Source organism: Sphaerodactylus townsendi, linkage group LG05 (genome assembly GCF_021028975.2).
Source record: "Sphaerodactylus townsendi isolate TG3544 linkage group LG05, MPM_Stown_v2.3, whole genome shotgun sequence".
Classification (NCBI taxonomy): Eukaryota; Metazoa; Chordata; class Lepidosauria; order Squamata; family Sphaerodactylidae; genus Sphaerodactylus; species Sphaerodactylus townsendi.
The window spans coordinates 13,490,244-13,514,874 of record NC_059429.1 but is presented as its reverse complement, the minus strand read 5'-3'; the positions used below and the strand labels follow the sequence as shown (position 1 = coordinate 13,514,874).

The 24,631-nt window shown below is 48.2% G+C and overlaps 3 protein-coding genes across 7 annotated transcripts in view; 2 read left to right on the top strand and 1 right to left on the bottom strand.

The window, feature by feature from the left end:
• Positions 1 to 1,914, top strand: part of DAZAP1 (DAZ associated protein 1) — a 54,276-nt gene extending 52,362 nt beyond the window's left edge. For 4 of the 5 annotated variants that reach the window (XM_048496605.1, XM_048496603.1, XM_048496602.1 and 1 more), the window contains one exon: positions 829 to 1,914. In XM_048496605.1, the coding sequence (XP_048352562.1) occupies positions 829 to 1,001 (173 nt within the window). In that variant the 3' untranslated portion in view covers positions 1,002 to 1,914. The remainder of the gene's footprint in view (positions 1 to 828) is intronic. The other variant, XM_048496604.1, reaches the window with a different exon arrangement.
• RPS15 (ribosomal protein S15) lies at positions 1,865 to 13,181 on the top strand. Its single transcript, XM_048497786.1, is given in 7 exon segments — positions 1,865 to 1,890; positions 5,697 to 5,910; positions 7,332 to 7,417; positions 8,978 to 9,096; positions 9,180 to 9,207; positions 9,209 to 9,227; positions 13,016 to 13,181. Coding segments are annotated over 7 exon segments (606 nt in total). The 3' UTR covers positions 13,130 to 13,181.
• Positions 13,182 to 16,596: 3,415 nt separating this feature from the next.
• Positions 16,597 to 17,247, bottom strand: LOC125433282 (gap junction beta-3 protein-like). Its single transcript, XM_048497785.1, has one exon. It carries the CDS (start codon positions 17,245 to 17,247, stop codon positions 16,597 to 16,599), a length of 651 nt encoding a protein of 216 aa, XP_048353742.1.
• Between the last annotated feature and the right edge of the window lie 7,384 nt (positions 17,248 to 24,631).

Sequence of the window (24,631 nt, the reverse complement as noted above, 5' to 3'; positions counted from 1 at the left end):
CCAAAAATCTGTACAAATCTCCAGTCCGAAAGCTTGTTGGCCAGAATCCCCATCTGACCCCACCCACTTTTCACAAATAGCTGGCAGGCGCCAGCAGAGGTGTTGGGGATCATGGTCCTCGTGGGTACTACACTGAGAACCCCCTGTCTTAGACCCTCCGTGCGAGGGGAGGTAGCAGGCTTCTTGGCCCCCGAAAGATTTTTGTGCCATGTGAAAAGCTGGCTTCATCCTGCTACCTTCTCAACACGGGTCAGTCAAAAAGTGATTTGTAGATCTGGATGTCTGTCACCGGGACCAGAACAACAGGTTATCCTCAGTACGAGCCAGGCTTACCACCAGCTTTCAACTTGAGCAGGCAACGTTCTGTTGATTGCTTTCAGGATAGATCAGTACCCCAGTGCCCCAGTCTTGGGTTTGTGGAGGAGGATCCATGCACAACACTCTATTTTGATTGGGGAGGGGGGGTCATGGCACCCCTCCCCCCTTCCAGGGACCTGCTTTCATTTTTGGATCCAGTTCCATTAAACTGTTTTGCACAGAAGGGTTGTTCTCATAAGAGCCTGGCAAAGAACACTTTGGGGCAAGCCTTCTGAGCAAGAAACGAGGTGGCACACCTGAAAACCTGGGAGTCTCCTTTGCCACACCCGTCTTTTTTGCCCCAGCAGAACCAAATCTGAAAGTCGCCCCGAATGCCTCAAGGATCCTGGGCTCTTTATGTCTATATCGAACTGTGCAGAAATGTGATGCGTTGTAGCTGATGTTTAACCTGGCGCTGAGTGGGAGAGATGCTCACCTCCTATTTCCCCCTCCCCTTTGTTTTCTTCGTAGGGTATGGACAAGACTTGAGTGGTTTTGGACAAGGCTTCTCCGATCCCAGCCAGCAGCCCTCCTCCTATGGAGGCCCTACTGTACCACCCTCAAGTGGGCCACCCGCAGGGGGCAGTGGTTTTGGCCGTGGACAGAACCATAACGTTCAAGGTTTTCACCCCTACCGACGCTAGCACCACCCGCCTAGAAATCAGGGAGTTCTGTCCAGAGCAGGATATCTGGTACCAGCTGAACCCAGGCATCCTAGGCCTCTGAACTTGTGACAATCACCTACTTGCCGGAGGGAAGAAACAAACCACAAACGTAACATCTGGGGGGGGGGGGAGCATTGGGGGAGGAGAAAGCTTTTGAGAACGAAGCTGTGGGTGGTGTTTGGACTGCAGTTTTTAATTTTTTTTCCTTTCTCTAACCCATCAGCACAAATAAAGAGCGTGTCACTGGTTCAAACAACAGGGTTTTAAAAAACGTCTTCAGCTTTAATTAAAAACTTCAGGTTTCTTTCTCTATTTTTGTTGGAAATTTTTTTTCCCCGAGCCTTTGTTTTACCATATATTGTAAACTTTTATGTTTAAAGAAGAAGAAGAAGAAATATATACATTTACAGATTGTGAGATTTTTAAGAGAAATTTTTCTACTATGTATGCTGGCTTATTTTTAATTTAAAAAAAAGAAAAAAAAACAGGGTTTCCATTAGCGTTGCTTAGATGCAAGCGAGGGTCAGCTCCCAACTCCTTTGTTAGCGTGGTTGGGCCAGAAACTCTGGGAGTTAAAAAAAAAAAATCTACTGTGTGTGTTTGTGTTTCTTTTTTTTTTATCAGTTTCTGAGCTGGTAACAGCACAGGGATGGAATTGTTGGAAAGGCACAGTGTCACTTCCGAAGCACAGCATTTCAATCTGGGCTTCAGGTTCTTTAGAGAAAAAAAATATCCTTTTGGGATGTGGATTTCATTAAGGGGTTGATGGAGGCCTTGCGAAGATGTAGATTTCCCTCAGGCAAAAACTTTTTAAAAAACGGTGCATTTCGCACTAACCAGCGATGACCCCTGGTTTGAATAAAGAGAAGTACATTTGGATTAGAAACACAAACTTGTCTCCATTTTTCTTTTTGTCCAAATCGCTTGCCTTCCTCACGTCTTAGAGCAGTGATGGTGAACTTTTTCGAGGCCGAGTGCCCAGCTGCAACCCCAAACCCACTTATTTATCGCAAAGTGCCATATACGGCAATTTAGACTGAATACTGAGGTTTTAGTTTAGAAAAACGGCTGGCTCCGAGGTGCGCGTTACTCAGGAGTAAGCTTGGTGGTAGTCGGTGGCTTTGCTTTGAAGCAACCATGCAATTCTTCCAACGGGTGAATCACAACCTAGGAGGGTTTACTCAGAAGCAAGCCCCATTGCCAGCAACCGAGCTTTCTCCCAGGTAAAGGATCATGCTTTAGTTCTTCGCATGAAAATCAGTGGGGTTTACCAGTGCTTAACAGGGTTACCTACACTGCTTCCCCAAAACTAGGACTTCGGTTTAATGCTAATAATAGAGCCCAGCAGCCCAGGCCAGCCTAGATGTGTGTGTGTGGGGCACTCTGTTTGCGCGTGCCCACAGAGAGGGCTCTGAGTGCCACCTCTGGCACCCGTGCCATAGGTTCGCCACCACTGGCTTAAGAGGCTCCAAGAATCCACTGGCTTAGAGGCTCCAAGAAGGGGTTTGCTGTAGCTGAACCTGACTAGCTGGCGGCAAGAGGGAGATGTGTCCCTTTGCCACTGGAAGAGTGTATTGTAAACCAAAGTGTACCTTCCTTCACAGCCATCACCTAGCAGTCCGTGACCGGTTTTGTTCTGCTTATCTTTATCAAGACTACATATGAAAAATATTACCACAGACCTCTTTAAATGTCTTTAGTGTTAAAAACCACGGGCTATCTTAATCAGGTTTCAGAAATACCTTTGTATGCTCCTCTGTGAGTTGTTTTTTGTAACAAGACAAGCAGTTTCCCTTCCGTTAAAAGCAGCTTGAAGGTTTAAATCTCAAGTTTGGTCTCAAGAGAGGTTTCCATTAAGTCGTCTGGGTTCAGGGTTTGGATACGGTGTTTCCTGAAGTACCTGCAACCTTGCTGGCGGCTGCAGCTTTAAAATGCCTCAGGCAACAAGTTAAGCTCCCTTGGAGTCAAATAGATGAAGAGTCTGGGTATGGGGTGGGGAGCAAAAAGCAGGCCTCTGACTCACTTCCAAACCACATAGAACCTGCTAGATCAGGGGTCTGCAAGCTACGGCTCTCCAAATGTTCATGGACTACAAATCCCTTCAGCCCCTGCCAGCATGGGAATTGTAGTCCATGAACATCTGGAGAGCCGCAGCTTGCAGACCCCTGATCTAGATGCTTAGATGGACTGTGGTTTTGACCCCTCATGGTACACTTGCGTAAAGTCAACATTGGGAAGGGGCAGTCCCCTAAAAGAGTGGGTGTTTTCCTATCAGGGAGCCTGCAAGGGACCGTGCACATTCTAGTAAATAAACAGGAAGACAAGCTTCTGCTGGCCTCCCCAAGGGCTCACAGTCCTATCTTCTGACTCCTTTGCATCCTTACTTGGACAAACATTTGAGGAGCATTAAGCAAGCTGTATCATCTGCAGAACTCCACTGCTTGTGAGTTTTGTGATAAATTAAAAAGTAAAGTTTCCCCTTCAGTCGTGTCTGACCCTGGGGTACCACTGCAAGCAGTGATTTTATAAGTAAGCCTCTTTTGTGGGGTAGTTTGCCATTGCTTTCCCCGGCTATTCTTTACCCCCTAGCTATGTGCTAGGTATTCATTTACCGACCAAGAAATGGATGGATGGCTGAGTTGACCATGAGCCAGCTGCCAGGAGATCTAACCCACAGGGGGCTCGAACTTCCTGACCGTGTGAGTGGCAGTGCAAGCACTTAACCACTACGCCACATGGCTCCTTTGTGATAAATAAAAAGGTCCAAATAAAAGGCTACTGCACAAGAGCTTGGGTAGTGTGTGTGTGTGTGGGGGGGGGATTCAATGCAATATATAAAGGTGGTTTACTCAAATTGATAGGTGGGGAAATTACATACTTAGGAATATTATTGAAATCGCACCAAACTCAAATGGTTTTGAATAAGCCTATTAGCAGAGGAAATCAGCTTGTGTTTCATAGATTACAGCAAAGCTTTTGACGGGATTTTGAAAAGCTATGGTTGGTTTTAAAAGCAATGGCTTTTAGTATCTGCTTTGATGCACAGTCTGGACTCTGGACAAGAGGTTACTGTTAGCACAATATGGAGAAACAACAACAATTTCCGATTGTCAAGGATGTCAGACAAGGATGCATTTTATCTCCCTATCTCTTCAATCGATATGCAGAACATAAAAAGAAAGCTATGATTTAGATCACAGGTGTCAAACTCGCAGCCCTCCAGATGTTATGGACTACAGTTCCCATCGTCCCCTGCCAGCATCATGCTGGCAGGGGATCATGGGAACTGTAATCCATAACGTCTGGAGGGCTGCGAGTTTGACACCTATGATTTAGATGGAGGAGTGACCATTGGTGGAAGGTGCATATGCAGATGATACCATATCACTGGCAGAAAATGAAGGTTACCATAAAAAGTTGCCAAGGCAAGTACAGCTGAACATCAAGAAGACAAAAATAATGACTAGGAGGGAAGAAGAAGAGTTTGGATTTATATCCCCCCTTTCTCTCCTGCAGGAGACTCAAAGGGGCTGACAATCTCCTTGCCCTTCCCCCCTCACAACAAACACCCTGTGAGGTAGGTGGGGCTGAGAGAACTCCGAGAGGCTGTGACTAGCCCAAGGTCACCCAGCTGGCGTGTGTGGGAGTGCACAGGCTAATCTGAATTCCCCAGAAAAGCCTCCACAGCTCAGGCGGCAGAGCGGGGAATCAAACCCGGTTCCTCCAGATTAGATACACGAGCTCTTAACCTCCTACGCCACTGCTGCTCCTTACACAACTTTATGGTTGACAGTGAAGAAACTGAAATTATTCTAAGATTTCCTATTCCCTGGCTCCAGCAGCAGCCAAAAGGGAGTCAGCGACCAAGGACTCCAAAGGTAATTGAGACTGGAAAGGACAGCTATGGAGGAGCTAGGAAAGGTACTTAGGAGAAAAGATGGTGGATTCCGCATGGGCCAAAAACAGCGGCAGGAAAGCGGTGCAAACCCTTTTACGCTGTTTTTACGCACTGCTGTTTTTAGCCCGTGTGGAATCCGCCGATGTGTCACTGGCAACCACAGTCAAGTTAAAGCCATGCCACAATATTCCCCATTACCACGTATGGGCGTAAAAGCTGGAAAGTGAAGGAAGTAGATTCCTTTGAAATGTGGTGTTGGAGGAGATTTAACACCTTGCGGGCCACCTGAAAAGATCAATCAGCGCGGTCTAAATTAAACCAAACTTGAACTCTCCCTAGAAGTTAAAATGAGAAAACTGGTATTGTCCTACTTTGGTCACATCAGGAGAAGACAAAGAGTCACTGGAAAAGACAAATCATGCTGGGACGAGTCAAAGGCAGCAGAAAAAGGGGAAGACCCAACATAAAGATGGATTGACACGATCAAGGAAGCAAGGTCTGAGCAAGGAGGAGGTTAATTCATATGGTGACCACCAGTCGGAAATGACTTGATGACACTTAACATATGGACAGAGAGCAATGTGCTATGGGAGCTTACTTCACAGTGGGGTCTGCAACCTGCAGTTCTCCAGATGTTCATGGACTACAAATCCCATCAGCCTCTGCCAGCATGGCCAAAACTCACAAGCCAATTGGCCATGCTGGCAGGGGCTGATGGGAATTGTAGTTCATGAACATCTGGAGAGCCGCAGGTTGCAGACCCTGATACTGTACAGGCGGTGGGGACTTTCCCCCCCAATCTTCTCCTTGGCTTTTTACCTGCGATACCTCCAAGCGATCTTAGGGGGCGCCAACGAGTACCAGAAGCAGCTAAGGGCGGAAGTCGGGCAGGCCGAACGCGGTCTTCGCTCCAGCGCTTCCCTTTACGGAGTAGTTCTCGCGAGATCAGGCGAGATCGGTCTTTTTCCGGCGAGGGCTGCGGTCAAGATGGTAGGTCTTGGTTTTGTGTCGTTTTCTCCCCTCCTCGAAATCGGGCTCCATCCGGCCGGGAAGGGCCGGAATGCGAGTTTGGGGCTCTGCGGTTTGTGAAGAAAGCGAAGGGGAGGATTCTATGGATGTTATTTGAACGGATGAGTGAACAAGATGGACGGGGAACGGTGGAAATTAACCGGGGGGTGGAGGGGGGAGATCGGGAATCCAGGTAACAGAAAGAGCAGGCCTCGGGGAGGGGGGAAGCGTACACGTGTATGCTGTCGACCGAGACATGATTCCATTGACGCCGGTCTAAGTCCATTGAAATGAATGGGGTCAGCTGAGATAACTTTTGGGGATTGTACTAGAAGATCTGGGACAGGTGGGCACGTGGGATTAAGGTGGTTTTAAGAATTAGTCAACTCAGAGCCCTTCGGGGGCGGGCGGTATAAAAGTTTAGTAAATAATAATAACTCCATAGGTGGAGTGGAGCTTCCCTGTGCAGAGGTAGTATATCTCTGAAACAGGTGGGAGGGCAGAGCTCTGTGCGTTTCTGAGGGCGTTTAGTTGGCTGTTGTGGGGCGTACTATGCTGGGATTTATGCACCTCAAGCCTGACCCAGTAGGGAGGTTTTCATGTCTGAATTTCTGTAGTTCTCTTTTCCCAAACCCCAGGAAATGTGTCTGGGTGGGGGACTCTAAAACAGACCTTTCACTGGGCCGCATATTTTGAATATTCTATATGGTTTATAATAATAAATCAAAAGTCAGACTGTGCCAGTTTTTCTGTCTGTGCCTTCATTTATCACTGTGGCGGGACCTAGTTGGCACTGAGTGGTCTCACTTTTTATCTTGCCGTCCTTCAAAAGAGCCGGGTCGTGTGCCTCATTCTCCCTTCCCTGTTTCCTTCTCACAATAACCTGCAAAATAGGTCAGTTTGTGAGAGACCACGCAGTGGTGGCGAACCTTTGGCACTCCAGATGTCATGGACTACAAATCCCATCAGCCCCTGCCAGCATGGCCAATTGGCTGTGCTGGCAGGGGCTGATGGGAATTGTAGTCCATAACAGCTGGAGTGCCAAAGGTTCGCCACCACGGAGTCCTCGGGTGGATCTTGGCTCAGTCTCACTTGCTACCTTATACCCTTTGGAGGAGAGTGGTTTATTAAGCTAAACTAATATTAATAATAATAATAATAATAATAATAATAATAAGCCTCACCTCACTCCTAGGCCTCTTGGTGAGGCTCAAATTGTAATGAAGGCCAACAACCAGCTAAAGATCTGGCAGCTGTGAAATTTACAATAATAATAATAATAGCTCCTCCGTTGCCAAAATGGCAGTTTCCAGATGTGTAGGGAGTCTCTGGCAGTGGACGAAGAGTGCGAAGGCAGGGCATTCTCTTACGGGTTTGTTTGTGCTTTTCTTTGTTGTGGACAGGCGGAAGTGGAGCAGAAGAAGAAACGTACCTTCAGGAAGTTCACCTATCGGGGCGTCGACTTGGATCAGCTCCTTGACATGTCCCAGTAAGATCGTTTTTCCTTTCGTTTGACTTTATGCTTCGCATGTTTTCCAACGGACTCGAGCAGCTTTTCCAAAGGCGCTTGTTTTCAAAAGGCGCATGTCGGGCTTCATTTTAATGCGCCGCGGTGTCGCTCACTCATAAACTATCATATGACGGCCCCCATAGGGTGTTCCAGGCAAGAGACATTCGGGGGTGGTCTGCTGTTTCCTGCCTCCCTGTGGACTGAAAGAATTCTGGAAGAACGGTGACCCACCCAAGGTCACCGAGATGGTAGAGGAAGGGGGAATTTTGAGAGTGTACGGCTCTCAACCCCTGTACCTATCGTTGGATGTCTTAGTAGACAGGTGTCGTCTGCAATTGCCTTCAGATGTTATGGACTACAGTTCCTTATCACCCCTGCCAGCATGATGCCGCGGTAAGGGATGATGGGAACTACTAGTCCATGTAACATCTGAGGGTTTCATGGAAGTTTGACACTCTGGCGCCCTGCATACTTTATAATAATCACGATTTCTTATGTTGTTTGAAGCTGGCTCCCCTTCCTCCCTCCCCTTGCATACCACCCTCCCTCCCCTTCCTCCGCTTAAGGTAAAACAGCCATGTCCAGTCGCTTAGTCCCCTCTCCCTTGGCTGCCACCCCTCACTCACCTCCTTCCCATCCTCATCTGTCTTTCAGGCCTGCCCATGGTCTCCAGAGATAGGCTCAGGAACTGAGCAATTCCCCATCAGCCCTGCTACTTGGCCATGCTGGCAGAGGCTGATGGGAATTGTAGTTCCTCAACATCTGGAGGGCCATAGTTGGAAGACCTCTGCCTCACTCTCTTTCCCTTGCATGGCACCCCTCCCCTCCCTTGGGAATAGCAGAGGCCACTGTGGAATGAGGTAATGTACTCACTGGGGAGGGTGGTCAGATAGCAGGATTCGCTCTTAGGCGAATTTTCCAGGTTTCACTCTGAAAGTCAAAAAACTAACTTCTTTGGCTGCAAATCTTTGGGTTAGAGGGGAATGGGGGGAATCTGAATAAACAGAAAATGGGGCAAAACAGCTGTATCACTTTCCACGCATATAGTGTGTATTTGCATAGCCAGATTCGAGTCTAGCAGCACCTTGAAGACCAGTAAGGTTTTATGGGAGCGTGAGCTTCAAAGAGCCAAAACTCCCTTTGTTAGAATAAAGGAACTGCTGGGCTATTATTTTTTTCCTACTGCTGACCAACATGACTGCCTGCTAAAACTATGCATTTTGCGGGCTGTCCTCCCTCTTTGGGGCGGCGTCCTCTTCCACGGGATGTGTCTCAAGCTGAAGCAAAAGCCAATCGCATCCGCTTTTGAGTTTTTTTTTTCTGGCAAGGGAGCTGATTCAACTCCATGGCTTCCTCTCTTCAGCACTGTGTTGTCGCCATGTGGGCACGCTGACTGTCGGGTTTTGGGGCAGAATTGTAGATCTGCGGTGTTTCCCCTGCACCAGACGCTGGGAAACCCTGAACTAGCTGCCAGTGACTTGATCTTTTGTGTGGGGGCTCTGTGAAATCTCTTTAGCTTCTTTTCTGTGCCGCCCCCAGCGTAGCAGCTGATGGAAGTTCTACAGCTCGCCTCAACGCCGGGCGCTTCGAACTGCATGGGCCTGGCGCCGGGGCAGCACTCGGCTTCCTGAAGCGCCTTAGTTGCCGAAGAGAAAGAGGCTTCCCCATGGAAAAGTTTTCTCCGAGGTGGTCAAGACACACCTGGCGCTGGCTACGATCATCCTTCCCAAATGGTGGGCAGCAGCGTGGGCGCGGTACAACGGAAGACTCAAATCAGGTGGAAATCAAGGTGAGGCCGAGTGGGCGGAGCCCCTTTCTTTGACTTTGAAAGTTTGGGTTGGAGGCTGGAGCAGAGATAACACCGGGAAGACGTAAGAAGAAGAGTTTGATTTATATCCCCCCTTCTCTCCTGCAGGAGACCTACAAAAGGCTGGATAACTTCTTGGCTCCCTTCCTCACAACAAACACCCTGTGAGGTGGTGGTGAGGCCGAGTAGGAGCTCCAAGAAAGCTGCACCAGCCCAAGGTCACCCAGCTGGCGCAGGTGGGAGTGCACAGGCTAATCTGAATTCCCCAGATAGCCTCCCACAGCCTACGGGCAGAGCTGGGAATCAAAACCCGTTCCTCCCAGATTTAGATTAGATGGTGTGCTTCTTAACCTCCCACTTCACTGCTGCCCCATGTGGGAGGTGGGTGTACAGTTTCCAAACTGGGGATAGCAGGTTGCATCTAATGGAACTGGGGTCTTTAAGGCAGGGGTGTCCTAGCAGTGAGAGCAGTTGAGGGTTTGTTTCCTGCACTCCCACATTCCTGCTAGGTGGACCTTTGGGCTAGTCCATAGGGTAGGAACCCATGCCTCCAGATAAATTCAGGAACCACAATTCCTCATCAGCCACATCAGCATGGCCAATTAGCCATGCTGGTAGGGGCTGATGGGAATTGTAGTTCCTGAACATCTGGAGAGCCGCAGGTTCCCTACCCCTGGGCTAGTCCGTTCTTAGGACTCTCTCAGCCCCACCTACCTCACAAGGTGTCTTGTGTGGGAAGAGGAAGGGAAAGGAGCTTGTAAGCTACCTTGAGTCTCCTTAAAGGAGATAAAGGTGGGGTATGAATCCAAATTCTTCTATGACAGTGATGGCGAACCTATGGCACGGGTGCCAGAGGTGGCACTCGGAGCCCTCTCTGTGGGCACATGCACACAGAGTTCATCATGTGGGGAGCGAAAATCACCCCCCCCATCAATAACACACACGCGCGATCAGCTAGGGCTGGCCTGGCCATACTGAACATTGTACAATGCGCGGCACCTTTACAGCGGGGAGCAGGGAGGACTTGGCTGGTGGGCCTGGTGCCTGTGCTCCAAGTGGTTGCTGCCCGAGGGTTTGGGTGGGGGCAGCAGAAGAGGCAGGAGATGCTTTTGAGAGGGCATCAGAAAAAAAAGCGCCGCGAGGACCTCGGCTTGCTGGAGGCTAGAGCAGGCTGGCCCCCCCCGCTTGAGCAGGTGGGCGGGAGGAAGAGGGAGCCAACCGCTGGCACCCTTTGCGATAACAAGGGATTTGAGCGTGTACCTAGTGAACTCGGTCTCAAAAAGGTTTGCCATCGCTGTTCTATGACAAACAGGGTGGACATTTAATGGAATTCAACCTGAATTACAGTTCTGTTGCCTTTGAGTCTCCTTCTTGGCAGCCGTTCTGCAGTCAGAAAGTGGGTGCTGATTCAGAAATCTGGTGGTCGAAAGTGACAATCAAGTCCTTGCTGATTTATTGCCATCCCTCGTGGGGTTTTCAAGGCAAGAAACGAACAGAGGCGGTTTGCCATTGCCTGGACTTTCTAGGTGGTCTCCCATTCAAATACTAACCAGGGCCAACCCTGCTTCACTAGCCCGGACCAGCCAGGCTGGGGCATTCGGAAGGTCAGAGACCCAGATTTCAGAATCAAGATTGTGAAATTCCCACCAGCAAAAATGACGTGTGGCAGGCCTAGTTGAGAGAAAGGTGGGGTTTTTTGTATCTGATTTTGATTTCCTTCACTCACAAGCTTTGATGTTCTCCATGTCAGTGAGTGATTAGTTTGTGGCTCCTTCAAGTAAACCAGTCACCTTTGGGTTAGTGCAGGGGTCTGCAACCAATTGGTCATGCTGGCAGGGGCTGATGGGATTTGTAGTCCATGCACATCCGGAGAGCCACAGGTTGCAGACCCCTGGTCGGTAAACATCTTAGGCTGCCTTTTTGGTCTGAAGCAAAATCCCCAGAAGTCATGTGAAGTTCAACTCAACGGCAGCATCCCAAACATACCACATTTCCCCGAAAATAAGACAGGGTCTTATATTAATTTTTGCACCAAAAGATGCAGTAGGGCTCATTTTCGGGGGTAGGGCTTATTTTAGGGGAAATACAGTACCTTCACAATTCATATAAGGCGGTTCTCGTTAAGCTTCCCTGTCACGTGATGCAGGATGTATTCGCATCCTCATTGGCAGGGGAGCACTCCTACTGGATCACACCATCCTGATGTGTAATTCACACTGTAGGGCTTTATTTTTGAGTAGGCCTTATTTTAAGCTCTCCTCTCCAAAAAATCCTGAAAAAATCATGTTAGGGCTTATATTTTTCAGGTAAGTAGGGCTTTATTTTCGCTCACGAAACACGGTGGCGTGAAAACTTTCAAAAAAACCAGAACTCTTCTCACTCAGACTGGAGTTCAGTGCAAGGGCTCTGCCAAGTTAAGGATTTCCCAGGGAAGCTGCCTCTGCATTTAAGCAGCTAAGTTGGATGTAGAAATGGGGATTCCAAGGCAATACCGCAGAAAGGAGAAGCTGCGGAATAAGGTGAACACCACTCAGTTTGGAAATAGGAAAGCGTATGTGAGAAAGGTCTGGCTGTAACATTGATGGCCAGGATTGATTCATCTGATCCGGCTTCTTAAGCAGGTGTTCCCACCTCCCTCACCCCTGCACTCTTGGTGGAAGAGGATGACCCTCCCAGATAGGAGGGGTATACGCGCTTTCTGGGTCAAGGGGTATGCACCATAGAGACAGTGTTTCCCAACTTCTTTTGACGTGCATTATCGCGGGTACCCTGGACCTGCGCTCTTCATATCTCCAGGAAATTCCCTGAGGGTTCGATTTGATTTTTTTTGCATTTTTTTAGTTTTTTTTTTTTCGTTTTTTTTGGCCTGTAGGTGGGGGAGTGGCAAGCAGGGAGGGGAGGGAAAGCTTAGCATTGGCAGCAGCATTGCCTACCCGACATGGATTGGGGACGGATTTAAAGGAGAGTCTCCGCTTGAAATCTACCCCCCCCCCCAATCCACACCGAATTTAGGCAAATAAAACAATGCTGTTTTTCAGTGTTGTTTAAAGGGAGCCCATGAAGCTTCCAAACCCCCCCCCCCTTCAAAATCCATTTGATTCCGGTGGGGGGGGGGGGCAGGCGGTAGCATTGTCATGGTGTCCCTGGGACGTGCTCATGGTACCCCAGGGTACCACGGAATCCTGTTTGAGAATCACTGCCATAGAACATAGGTGTCAAACTTGCGGCCCTCCAGATGTTATGGGCTACAGTTCCCATCATCCCCTGCCAGCCTCATGTCCATAACATCTGGAGGGCCACGAGTTTGACACCTGTGCCGTGGAATATAAAAGCACGCAGTTAACTGGATCCTTCCTCAAACTGAACTGAATGTGCTGTTGTTCCTTTTTGTAAGGTTGAGAGCAGAAGAAAAATGCGGTTGTCTTGACCAGAAAGTTTGCAGATGAATTTGGTGCAATCAAACCCAACCGATTGTGTTTTTGTGCAAAAGCGTTTCCTTTTTTTAAACCTTTTGGCTTATAATAGCTGTGCCATGTGATTTTATGCATCGTGCACGTGAGCATTTTTATTGCCATTTAAGGTCACGCTATGAATAGTTTATCTGGTTGCCATACCGTTATGTAACCATTTTCTTAAATGCTGATTTTTTAAAATTTAACAATGGAGCAAGAGAAGCATTTCTTCTTCAAGCTTTCTCTCCGAATTCTTCCACTCTTAGTTTATTTCAACACTTATTTTTTCATGCCCTCCCTCCCAATTTTCTCTTTCAGCCTGAAATGATTGGCCATTATTTGGGTGAATTTTCCATCACTTACAAACCAGTGAAGCACGGCCGACCTGGGATCGGGGCCACCCACTCATCTCGGTTCATTCCTCTGAAATAAGAGAAGCTTTGGGAAGAAAATTTCTACATGTAAATAAAGAAGTCTCCCAACAGTCTAATGGCTCCGTCTCTTGGGGATAAGGACGTTGTTCTCTGAGTTCAAGAGAGCCACTGGAATATAGAATTTCTCTGTTCTCACGGTAACACATCGTTGATGTTAAAGAGATCGGTCTGGGGCTACCAAGAGAATCTTATGGCTTTATAGCATTTTGTAGGGTGTCATGCTGGGCTTTTTAAATTGGATTTCAGCATGTGGAACTGTGTGTTGGGGGAAGTATACGGTACTCTTAAAATTTTAAAAAGGATAGAATCTTAGCATGTACCGGAGCTCTTCCTGTTGGCTAAAAAAGCATGAGCAGAGCAACCATCTCTGATTCTGTGTCTTGTCACACTTCTACAAAACTAGAAGTAAGTACCTAAGACAAGAATTGGTTAAGGGATCGCAGAATATAAAACGAAATATCAAAAACCCGTACGTATTTTTTTACAAATTAACATCTACACTTGTAAAAGGCCCATAGTAGCCTACCTTATACATACAATATCACAATTACAATACACTGAAGGGTCCTATGGGGCAATTTTTTAAAATCTTTAAATATGTATTTTGGCCAACTGGCCTTCCTCAGTGGTCAAGAGTAAAACAGTTCTTAGCTACCAGACTACAAATTGCAATTATAACACTTTTTGATGACTCAGACCAATTGTAAAAAATCAGGGGGGGGGGGGGCAATAATTTGCCAATTTGATATAACACTTTAGATATTCATAAAGAATGATCAATACATTTAATTTCTGAAAGAGACTTACTGAAGAGTTGTTTTTAGCGGCACCCACGTCTTCCGCACAAAGTCGTGTCCTCTTAAAGAGCATGATACAGTGTGACAATCATGCCCCGCTCTTAAAAAGAGAATTAAAACTATTTCTAAATGTATATTATATCCAGTGTACTCCTGTATTTCTACCAAAAAATGTTAATTAGTTAACTGCTAGGGCAAAATCTTGCAGTGCCTCATCATGGGAAATGTGTTTATTCTGGTGCAAATGAAAAAGATATGACGTTATATAAAGTATATAAATGAAGTTATATAAAGTTATATAAATGAAGTGCATAGGACTGCATGTCTCAGGTGCTTTCCTGACAAACTCCTCCATTGTCCCAGGACACCCTCTGAACCAGGCCTTGGTCTCCCCTAAGAGCTCTTCCAGCCTCCATTGTTCCCCTTAAAAATATTCCTCTGGTCATATAAACAATAAAATCCCTCGATTTTTTTGTTGTCTTTTAAAGAAGGAATTTATAAAGCATTTAGTTTAAACATTTGTGCATAAGAACTAGCCTGCTGGATCAGACCAGAGTCCATCTAGTCCAGCACTCTGCTACTCGCAGTGGCCCACCAGGTGCCTTTGGGAGCTCACCTGCAGGATGTGAAATCAATGGCCTCCTGCTGCTGCTGCTCCTGAGCACCTGGTCTGCTAAGGCATTTGCAACCTCAGATCAAGGAGGATCAAGATTGGTAGCCAGAGATCGACTTCTCCATAAATCTGTCCAAGCCCTTTTTAAAGCCATCCAGGTTAGTGGCCATCACCACCTCTTGTGGCAGCATATTCCAAACACCAATCACACGTTGTGTGAAGAAGTGTTTCCTTTTATTAGTCCTAATTCTTCCCCCCAGCATTTTCAATGCATGCCCCCTGGTGCACTACTGTCCCAGCTTGTGGTCCAAAGGCAGCTTCAAACAAGAACAGTAGGGAGCAAACCCGCTGCATACAGAAATAATTCAACAAAAGAATAAGATAAAATCACAGCAACAAATGAGTGGCATAAAATGCAATTCCCTAAAAGCGACGGGAGTCTATGGCCCCTTCCGCACATGCGAAATAATTCACTTTCAATGCACTTTGCAGCTGCACGGAGTAGCAAAATCCACTCTCAACAATTGTGAAAGTGGATTGAAAATGTGTTAACTCTGCATGTGCGGAAAGGGCCTATCTGTATCTATCAGTCAAATGGAGCTTCAGTGAACAGAAGCAGTCTACCCCTGAATACCAAAGGGGAGTGAAAATCTTTTCATGTTTATAACAGTCCTGTGACGTATCTGCTAGATATCAATGTAAATCATTTTTAAAAAATGAATCCCATTGATTTAAATTGCCCCCCCTCCCCCTCTGCAGCGCTTTATAATAACATTGTGTTTTCCTGGGTTGAGCCACCCAGGAGGAGGAGGTTAGATATGCATCAGCTGTAAAGCCTGGAATACAATATTGGTGCATTCTTTGGGGGAGGGTTTTTTGGGGGGGGGGAATTGCATACCTCCACCCCTGCCTGAGGCTGTCAGATAAACACGACAGTGGTTTGCAGTGTCAGAGAACAGCCAAGAAGAAGAAGAGTTTGGATTTATATCCCCCCTTTCTCCTGCAGGAGACTCAAAGGGGCTTACAATCTCCTTGCCCTCACAACAAACACCCTGTGAGGTAGGTGGGGCTGAGAGAGCTCCGAGAAGCTGTGACTAGCCCAAGGTCACCCAGCTGGTGTGTGTGGAAGTGCACAGGCTAATCTGAATTCCCCAGATAAGCCTCCACAGCTCAGGCGGCAGAGCGGGGAATCAAACCCGGTTCCTCCAGATTAGATACACGAGCTCTTAACCTATGTCACTGCTGCTCCAAGGCCCCGGCTTTACTTAGTCACATTCCCTAGAAGTCCCAGATGCTCTGTGACCTGATGTTCCAGCAGTGTTTCTCAGCTGGTTCTGGTGAGTTTTCCAGGCTGTGTGGCTGTGGTCTGGTGGATCTTGTTCCTAGCGTTTTGCCTGCATCTGTGGCTGGCATCTTCAGAGGTGTATCACAGAGAGAAGTGTGTTATACACTGTGTCCAGTGTGAAGGGAATGTTTAGTGGGGTATATATTGTCCATGTCCCAGGGTGGGGCAGACTTCCCTCTGATACACCTCTGAAGATGCCTGGCTCTACAAATGCAGAAGCTTGCTTGTTAGAGGCTGAATCCACCAATTCTGGCTCACAACCAACCAAGAGCTCCAGTTGAGTCTAACTTGATGAAATAGCCTTCGACAATACAGCGTTTCTTCATTGTCTAGTGCTTGTATATCAATATGGAGTATATCAGCTATTGCAGTTTTGATGGTGTTGAGACAAAGTCATTCCTAGATTCCACTTGAATTACTTTGATTCCACATACGTTACTGTGATGAAGAACTTCTATTTGTTGAGTATCAAGTTCCAGCGTGGCTTTGCCATTCGGACATTCAACGGCCATGTGTCCTGCAGTTCCACAGGAACACAAAATACTTCCACACAGACAAGGCGATTCGCTTGTCAGGGGGAGGCACCTCCACTCCAGCTCCCAATTGGTACATCCTGACCTCAAAGCTGTCCTGGAGTAAAGAGTAGACCTGTGGAAAATGAGCAGCCAGCTGCTTGGGGGGGGGGGGGAAACAACAGGGCCCACGGAACCTCAAGCACATTCTACTAAAAGGGAACGTCCCACTTGCCTCTTCGTAGGCCCCAATGTAAGTTGGAAGATTTCTGCTATGGCAGGGTAGAGTACCGTCAGGCAAATGGCCACGGCGGTCCAGGATGTGCCGGCCATGAAGAAGTCAAAGGCATCTTTCCACCGGGCGTTCTGGATGGCGCACACGACAATGTTGGGGCACAGCTTCGAAGCAGGGCAGCGCAAGAGCTGCGGGTAGTGGCCGTAGAGGGCGTGGAACGTCACGAGGAAGATGCCTTCCAGGAGCATCCGGGCCAGGACAGCCAGCACGTGGAGCCGGAGCTGTTGGGTTTTCCTGCAGAGCCATCCCTTGCCCTGGCTGTCGGGCGGGCGCCACAAGAACGAGCAAGCCAAGCCGTGCGCAGAGACGAAAGCCGCCTGCAGCAGGAAGAGGGTGAAGGGCGAGACCGGGAAAGAGGCGTCGAAGCAGACCAGGCGGCAGCTGGCGGTGGAGTTGCAGATCAGGTCCCCCATCTCGTCCCGCCAAAGGCTTCTGGTGCCCACGGCCAGGGCTGCCAGCCGCACTGCCATAAGGATGGACAGCCCAGCTCTGGCCAGGGGGGGTGCCAGTCCGGTTGTGCCGCTGAACAGCTGCAGGAGCACATCTGTCCCCATGGAGACCTGAACAGAACGAGACGTTTTGCGTTGAGGGTTAAAGATGGCCAGCCTTTCTGTTCAAGGTTTTAGAATTCCACAAATGCAGTCAACTGTAAATGACCATTTTGCTGTATTTCATACTGCTTGTTTATACACACACACACACAACAACAACAACAACAACAACAACAACAACCTCTCAAAAGCAGACTTTCTGGAAAAGGTATCAACAAAATCAGCTCAAACTAATATTTTGGATTTTTTCCAAGTGGCTTTTAAAAATTCATTCATTCATTCATTCATTCATTCATTCATTCATTCATTCATTCATTCATTCATTCCACTTCTAGACCGCCCTACCCCCGGAGGGCTCAGGGCGGTGCACATTCACATAAAACAATAAATACAATAAAACCACTCAATATAATTAATTCAGATCGATGTTTCCTATGTTACTATATATTAACGGGTGGCGACATTCCGACCCTAGACCCGCCCACGGGAGACCGGATGGTATGAGGGTCTGGTGGTCACCCCGGCTGGGGTTGGGGTTTCATAAGAATTTTATGTCCAAGACTAATTGGCCTGTGGGATGGAACGTGCTGACAGGTCACAGCCAACTGATGGTGACCCTGTAGGGCTGTGGCGGCGAACCTTTGGCACTCCAGATGTTATGGACTACAATTCCCATCAGCCCCTGCCAGCATGGCCAATTGGCAATCAGGTGCTCTGATCCAGCAGGCTCTTTCTTATGTTCTTAAGTTCTTAATCCCAATTGGCCATGCTGGCAGGGGCTGATGGGAATTGTAGTCCATAACATCTGGAGTGCCAAAGGTTCGCCACCATGGCTGTAGGGTCTTCAAGGCAAAAGACAAACAGAGGGGGCTTGCTGTTGCCTGCGTCTGTGTCAGAGGCGTAGCTCCAAGGGGCCGGGGGGGGCGCGACACACTGGGCGTGTGCCCCTGTGGAGGCATGATGGGGGCGTTCTGGGGTGGGATGGGGCGGAGGCGCTTTCCCCCCTTGCTAAGCCTCTGGTCTGTGTAGCAACCCTTGACTTCCGCGGTTGTCTCCCATTCAATTACTAGCCAGGGCCAACCCCTGCTAAGCTTCCAGGATCTGATGAAATTGGGCTAGCCTGGGCAGAACTGTATATAGCCAAGGAGCCCGTTACAAGAACCAAATGATTAGTCTTCGTGCAAAGTGAATGGCCAAAATGCTCACAAATTCCCTGCCCTTTCCACCAGGTTAGTTTGTTAATTTTTGCTCCGCTCTTCCCACTGTAGTGGGCTCAGAACAGCGTACACCAGTGGTTCTCAACCTGTGGGTCACGACCCCTTTGGGGGTCGAACGACCCTTTCACAGAGATCGCCTAAGACCATCGCAAAACACACATATATATTAACACTGTTACCCATGCTACACCATGCTTCAAGACAACATTTCATTTATTTGCAATTAGAAATAACATTTTCACAATATATAATTACATATTGTTTTTGTGATTAATCGCTATGCTTTAATTATGTTCAGTTTGTAACAATGAAAATACATCTTGCATATCAGATGTTTACATTACGATTCATAACAGTAGCAAAATTACAGTTATGAAGTAGCAACGAACATAATTTTATGGTTGGGTGGTCCTGCCACAACCACGAGGAACTAATGATAAAGGGGTTCTTGACATTAGGAAGGTTGAGAACCACTGCCTAAAGTTCCTCTGCATCAGTGTTCTCCATCTGTAAAATGGATAAATGTTGGGGTTGGGGGTCACCACAACATGAAGAACTGTATTAAAGGGTCATGGCATTAGGAAGGTTGAGAACCACTGGTTTACACCACCACTTCATAAAAAAACAATATATACACAACAAAACAACAATATGCTGTAAAACATACCCTGCCTTTCTCCCTAATGGGGACCCAGTGTGATTGACATTGTTGTCTTCTCCATTTTATCCTCATTGTAGCCAGCGAATTAAGGGCAAGAATGTCTGTGTTCTATGCTTACGCCACATCAAATGTCTTATATGCCTTGAAGCAGTGGTGGGATCCAAAAATTTTAGTAACAGGATCCCTCGCCAGCACCCCCTCAGCAAAGGGGGCAGAGGCGTACCTAGGCAAACCTGAGCCCTGGGCAAAACCTGAGTTTGATGCGCCCCCCCATGGGCAGCTACCCCACCACGACCCCAAAAGTCTTTTTTGCACCAGGTCATTTCTAAATCATCATCACGTTATAGAAAATGCACCAACTCACAAATCTGAACACAGCAATGGTGAAACACACAGGTTCTTGGATAGAGACGGGTGAGATAAAAGGCACGAAAGGCTGAGAATCAATGAATTGCAGTACCTGAAAGGGATTAACCTAGTTCAGGGAGTTACATTATTAGTCGCAATTGCTATATGGAACCTTCACGTTCAAAGGCAGGATGCCTCTCGGGGAGGCGAGGGCGTGGAGGTGGAAAAGCGGACCCAATTAGTCACCCCCTCTCGGCACACACAAATAATTAGTAACCCACTCTCGGGAACTGGTGAGAACCGGCTGGATCCCACCTCTGCCTTGAAGACCCATTGAGAGGGTTGCCATGGGGCTGCCTCCACTTGACAGCAAAAAGAAAAAAGGACAAGAAAAGAAAAGAAGCGAGTGGATCACAAGGAACGGTTCAAGCATTACGAGAAACTTCCTGACAGTGGGAACAGGGCCTGTGGTAAATGGCCTACATCCTTCTGTGGTTCTTTGCCAGGGAGAGCAGGACTCTCAGTCCGGAGAATACATTTCACTCTGCAGCTCCCAAAACCTTGCCAAGCAGCCCATTACAGGAACCGATCGATTATTCTTTGTGCAAAGCAAGCTGCCAAAATGCCCCGAAGCCCCTGCCCTTCCCACCTGGGCTCAGTTCGTCTGTGTCAGCGGAGGTCTAATCAGAAGTAGAGCAGAAACGTCATGGTGAAAAACCTTAACATCAAAGACAGCTGCATGCAGTTACAGTGGAACCTTGGTTTTCGTTGGTAATCCGTCCGAAAAGAATTGATGGAAACCGAAACCGATGAAAACCGAGGCAAACTTTTCCATAGGAATCAATGTGAATCCCATTAATCTGTTCTAGGCACTCCAAAAACACATTTTTTTGGTGAATAAACCTAGTGTTTCATGCTGAAAACAGTAATAAACAATAACCCTAGGACCAGCTTCAGAGCCAGTGGACCGATGTCGCACCAGAAAGCTGTCCCAAGAGGTCTGTTTCTGACGCCTCTGTCTGAAATGGGGCAAGACGTTGTCATTAAACAAGTTGCAGACACGGCCTGCAACAGCTTTGTCTGGGTGATTTTTCTCCACAACCCCCTGCACCTTACTGCAAATCGATGAAAACCGAGGCAAATCAATGAAAACCGAGGCAAATTTTTCACTGAAAAAATCGATGAAAACCGAAACCAATGAAAACCGAAGGCAATGAAAACCGAGGTTCCACTGTAATCCGTCCAAAAAGAATCTATGAAAACCGAAACCAATGAAAACCGAGGCAAACTTTTCAATAGGAATCAGTGTAAATCCAATTAATCCGTTCTAGGCACTCCAAAAAACATACCAAAAACACACGTTTTGGGTGCATAAACATAGTGTTTAATGCTGAAAACAGTAACAAACAATAACACCAGGACCAGCTTCAGAGCCAGTGGACCAATGTCGCACCAGAAAACTGTCCAAAGAGGTCTGTTTCTGTCGCCTCTGTCTGAAATGGGGCAAGACGTTGTCATTAAACAAGTTGCAGATACGGCCTGCAACAGCTTTGTCCGGGTGATTTTTCTCCACAAACCCCTGACTGCCAATCGATGAAAACCGAGGCAAATCGATGAGACAAATTTTTCACTGAAAAATCAATCAAAACCGAAGGCAATGAAAACCGAGGTTCCACTGCACCTCTGTGTGACTGCTTCCCCTCCCCCCCCATCCCAAACACACACACATTTTCAGAAACGAAAGCTTAGGAAGTCTCCGAAGTCTAGAGTTCCACAGCAAACAATGCTCTCACCTGGCTGGATTGTTGTCTCTTGAGCTGATGGGGACCCCCTTTACCTGGGCAGCGTATTTCTCAAGATGGTTGTGGATGTCTGTGTTCCTGCTCAGAATGTTCTTTGACCGCAGCAAGCCTCCAGAGTTTGTTTTGAGCAAGGACAGAGAGCAAGGGAAACGACCAGGAAATGCTTCTCTCTTGAGTTTTATTTTGACACAAATAATGGAGAGGGCTGAGGGTGGAAATTCAAGCTAAGGTGAGTTTGAAGCAGTTGAGACGAGCGGGGAAGCGAAAGAAAGGGTTTCATCCGGGAAGTCTGCAGTCCAAGGTGAGAAGTCTGTGATCAAAGGACAGCTTGGCTTGTACAAATTAATACGTGAAACTCAGATTCCCCCTCCCATTCTCTTGACTCTGCTGCTCAAGGGGGAAAGACTAGATCCATGGTGGCGAACCTATGGCACTCCAGATGTTTATGGACTACAATTCCCATCAGTCTTCTTCTAGAGTAGGGGTGGCCAATCTATGGGGCTCCAATTGTTCATGGACTACAATTCCCATCAGCCTTTTTCTAGAATAGGGGTGGCCAACCTATGGTGCTCCAGATGTTCATGGACTGCAATTCCCATCAGTCTTCTTCTAGAGCTGGGGTGGCCAATCTATGGGGCTCCAGATGTTCATGGACTACAATTCCCCTCAGCCTTCTTCTGGAGTAAGGGTGGCCAATCTATGGGGCTCCAGTTGTTCATGGACTACAATTCCCATCATCCCCTGCCAGCATGCCTGATGAATTGTAGCCCATGAACATCTGGAGCACCATAGGTTGGCCACCTCTAATGTAAAGTGTACTCCAGTGTAATTAAAAGTGCTTCCACAGTAGCTCAAAGCATTTGCTACTTTCCACAACCAGGACCTACTGAACTGCAAGTCTGCGACAGAAAGAGGCCATCATCATGTGACAGGAAGAGGAGGCACCAGAGTGATGGCCCCTGGCATCCATGCCAGCACCGTGGGCAACAGACCAAGGCAGCAAAAAGGTAGATGTATAGTAACCAGGTGGGTCTCCGTGACCTATCCGAGCATCCTTTCCCATGGGCCGAAAACTGCTGATGTAGTAGTGTCAAATTTCCTCCAAATATCCCTAATGTATAGAATGGCGGAAAGATTCCTCTCTTCCAGATGTTGGGAGCTTGTATTTCAGAACCTTCCAGTTGCTCAGACCTTGCACCTCCAACTTCTGGCGATGTTCTGCTTCAATATTTTTCCCTAGCAACCAGATGCAGGCTCCACACTGTCCTCTAGCGACCGAAGCGGTGCACAGATCAGGAATTCATCCCCGAAAGCCAAGCCCATCTGAAGCGGAGCGGCAGAGACCAGCGGAGGCTGGGGAAGGATGCAGCATTCATGGGATTGCTGTGGATTCTCTCATTTCTCCATTCAACCTTGTTCGGGAATGAGGTAGGCCCGCTCTCCTTTGGGTTTTTGAAAGCCGTTGCCCGTTGAAGAGACATCAGCCTGGCTAAAAAAAAACAGTGGGAACCGATCAGGGGCGGAAAGTGGGCGATTTTACTTTCAGATGTGTCTGCCGGGCCTCTGTCATCTCGAGCAGCGTTATTAGCAGGCTTTTGGGGCAGAGAATAATATGAAACGGTGGGGGGGTGGGGAAGGGGACGATGGACGGACAGGAGAGGCTGACAAAATTTGAGGCAGGTGGGTGGATGGGCAGTGCAGGCCGAGTGTTTTCCATTTGGAGAGATCCAGATTGCAGTTCCTACGATACTCTCTGTAGGGACACTGCAGTGTCATTCCTGTTCTTCTCCACTCTCCCAGCTTCAACAGGGATGTAAAAAAAACAACCCCCAAAGACCAAAAGCAAGCTACCATTTCTGCCTGTTTGTTGCTTGGTGATGGGGGTGTGTTGATTGAAGGGTTTGTGTGCAGTGGCCGGGCGCGTGGGGTGGGGGGGGATTTGACAGGAGTCCAACCCAAAACATCGCCATCTTTATTTTCCCCACATTGCACAAGAAGCTTGGCCAGTTAGCCAACAACCATCGGAGGCACGCGCAGGGTGAAAAGGGGTGGGGGGGAGAGGAGACGTTGCCCCCGCAACTCCAACCCAGTCGTGCAATAGAATCGCAAGTCTGCTTTGCTGAATCAGAGCGGAGGTCCATAGAAGCTGGTTTCGAAACAGCCGGGGAGATGCTGCTGGAAATCTCCCGAGTCGGACCCCGTGGTGGCATTGCCCTGTCATCCGTCCCAGTGCCTGGCATTCAGAGATACACTGCCTCTGTACATGGAAGTTCCATTTGGCTCTCATCAAACATTCAGAAGTTCCATTTGGCTCTCATCAAACATTCAGAAGTTCCATTTGGCTCTCATCAAACTGCTTGTTATTTTTGGCCTGCTAGGGACCCCTTTGACCTCGAATGAGATGAGGAGGTCAGTCAGTTCCTAGAAGGGATATACTTGCATGCCTTTGTCTCGTCAGATACAGGATTGTCCTTCTGTGCTTGGTGATGGTGCGGCCACATTTGAAGCCTGTGAGATGCCAATAGGCTTTGCTGTGATTGCTGAGCACTTAAGAAGACATCTTCCTGCCATCATCCTAGGTGGAAAAGTGGCTCAGGAAGAACACCAGCACATTAGCCTGATTGTGTGGATGCTGTAAGGATGTGAGAGAGCCAGTTGAGGTCAGAATGTCAGAATGTCAGACTAGACCTGGGTTGAAACCCCCTTGTTGAGCTAATTACTTCCTCTCTCGGGAAGAAGGGAGGATTCAAACTGGATAAATCCCAGTAAGGAAGCAAACTTCTGTCGTGTTGCATCCCTGTAGGGCAGGGGTAGGGAACCTGCGGCTCGAGAGCCGCATGCGGCTCTTCTGCCCTTGCACTATGGCTCCACGAGCCGAGCCGCTGGCCCCATCCTTGCCCGCCCTGCAGGCAGCAGGGTAGGCGCACCAACTGCCCATAGCCGGCTGGGCTGTGCCGCGGGCTTCCCCTCTCGCCTGCCCCATTGGAGCAGGGCGGGCACTTTCCCGGCGGCCGGCGAGGCTGAGCAGCCAGCTTCATCCTTGCGAGGCGAGCTTCATCCCGGCGAGGCCGAGCCGCCAGCTTCACCAATTGCCCACGGCCAGCTGGGCTGTGCTGCTTCACGGGCTTCCCCTCTCACCCGCCCCGTTGGAGCGGGGGGGGGGGGGCACTTTCCTGGCGGCCGGCGAGGCTGAGCTGCTGGCCCCATCCTTGCCCGCCCTGCAGGCAGCAGGGCGGACGCATCCATGCGCTTCTCAGAATGAGTGGAGTAAAAGGTAAAAAAACCCAATATATACAGTGTTATCTTTATTTTAAATGTCAAAAATTATTTGCGGCTCCAAGTGTTTCTTTTCCTGTGGA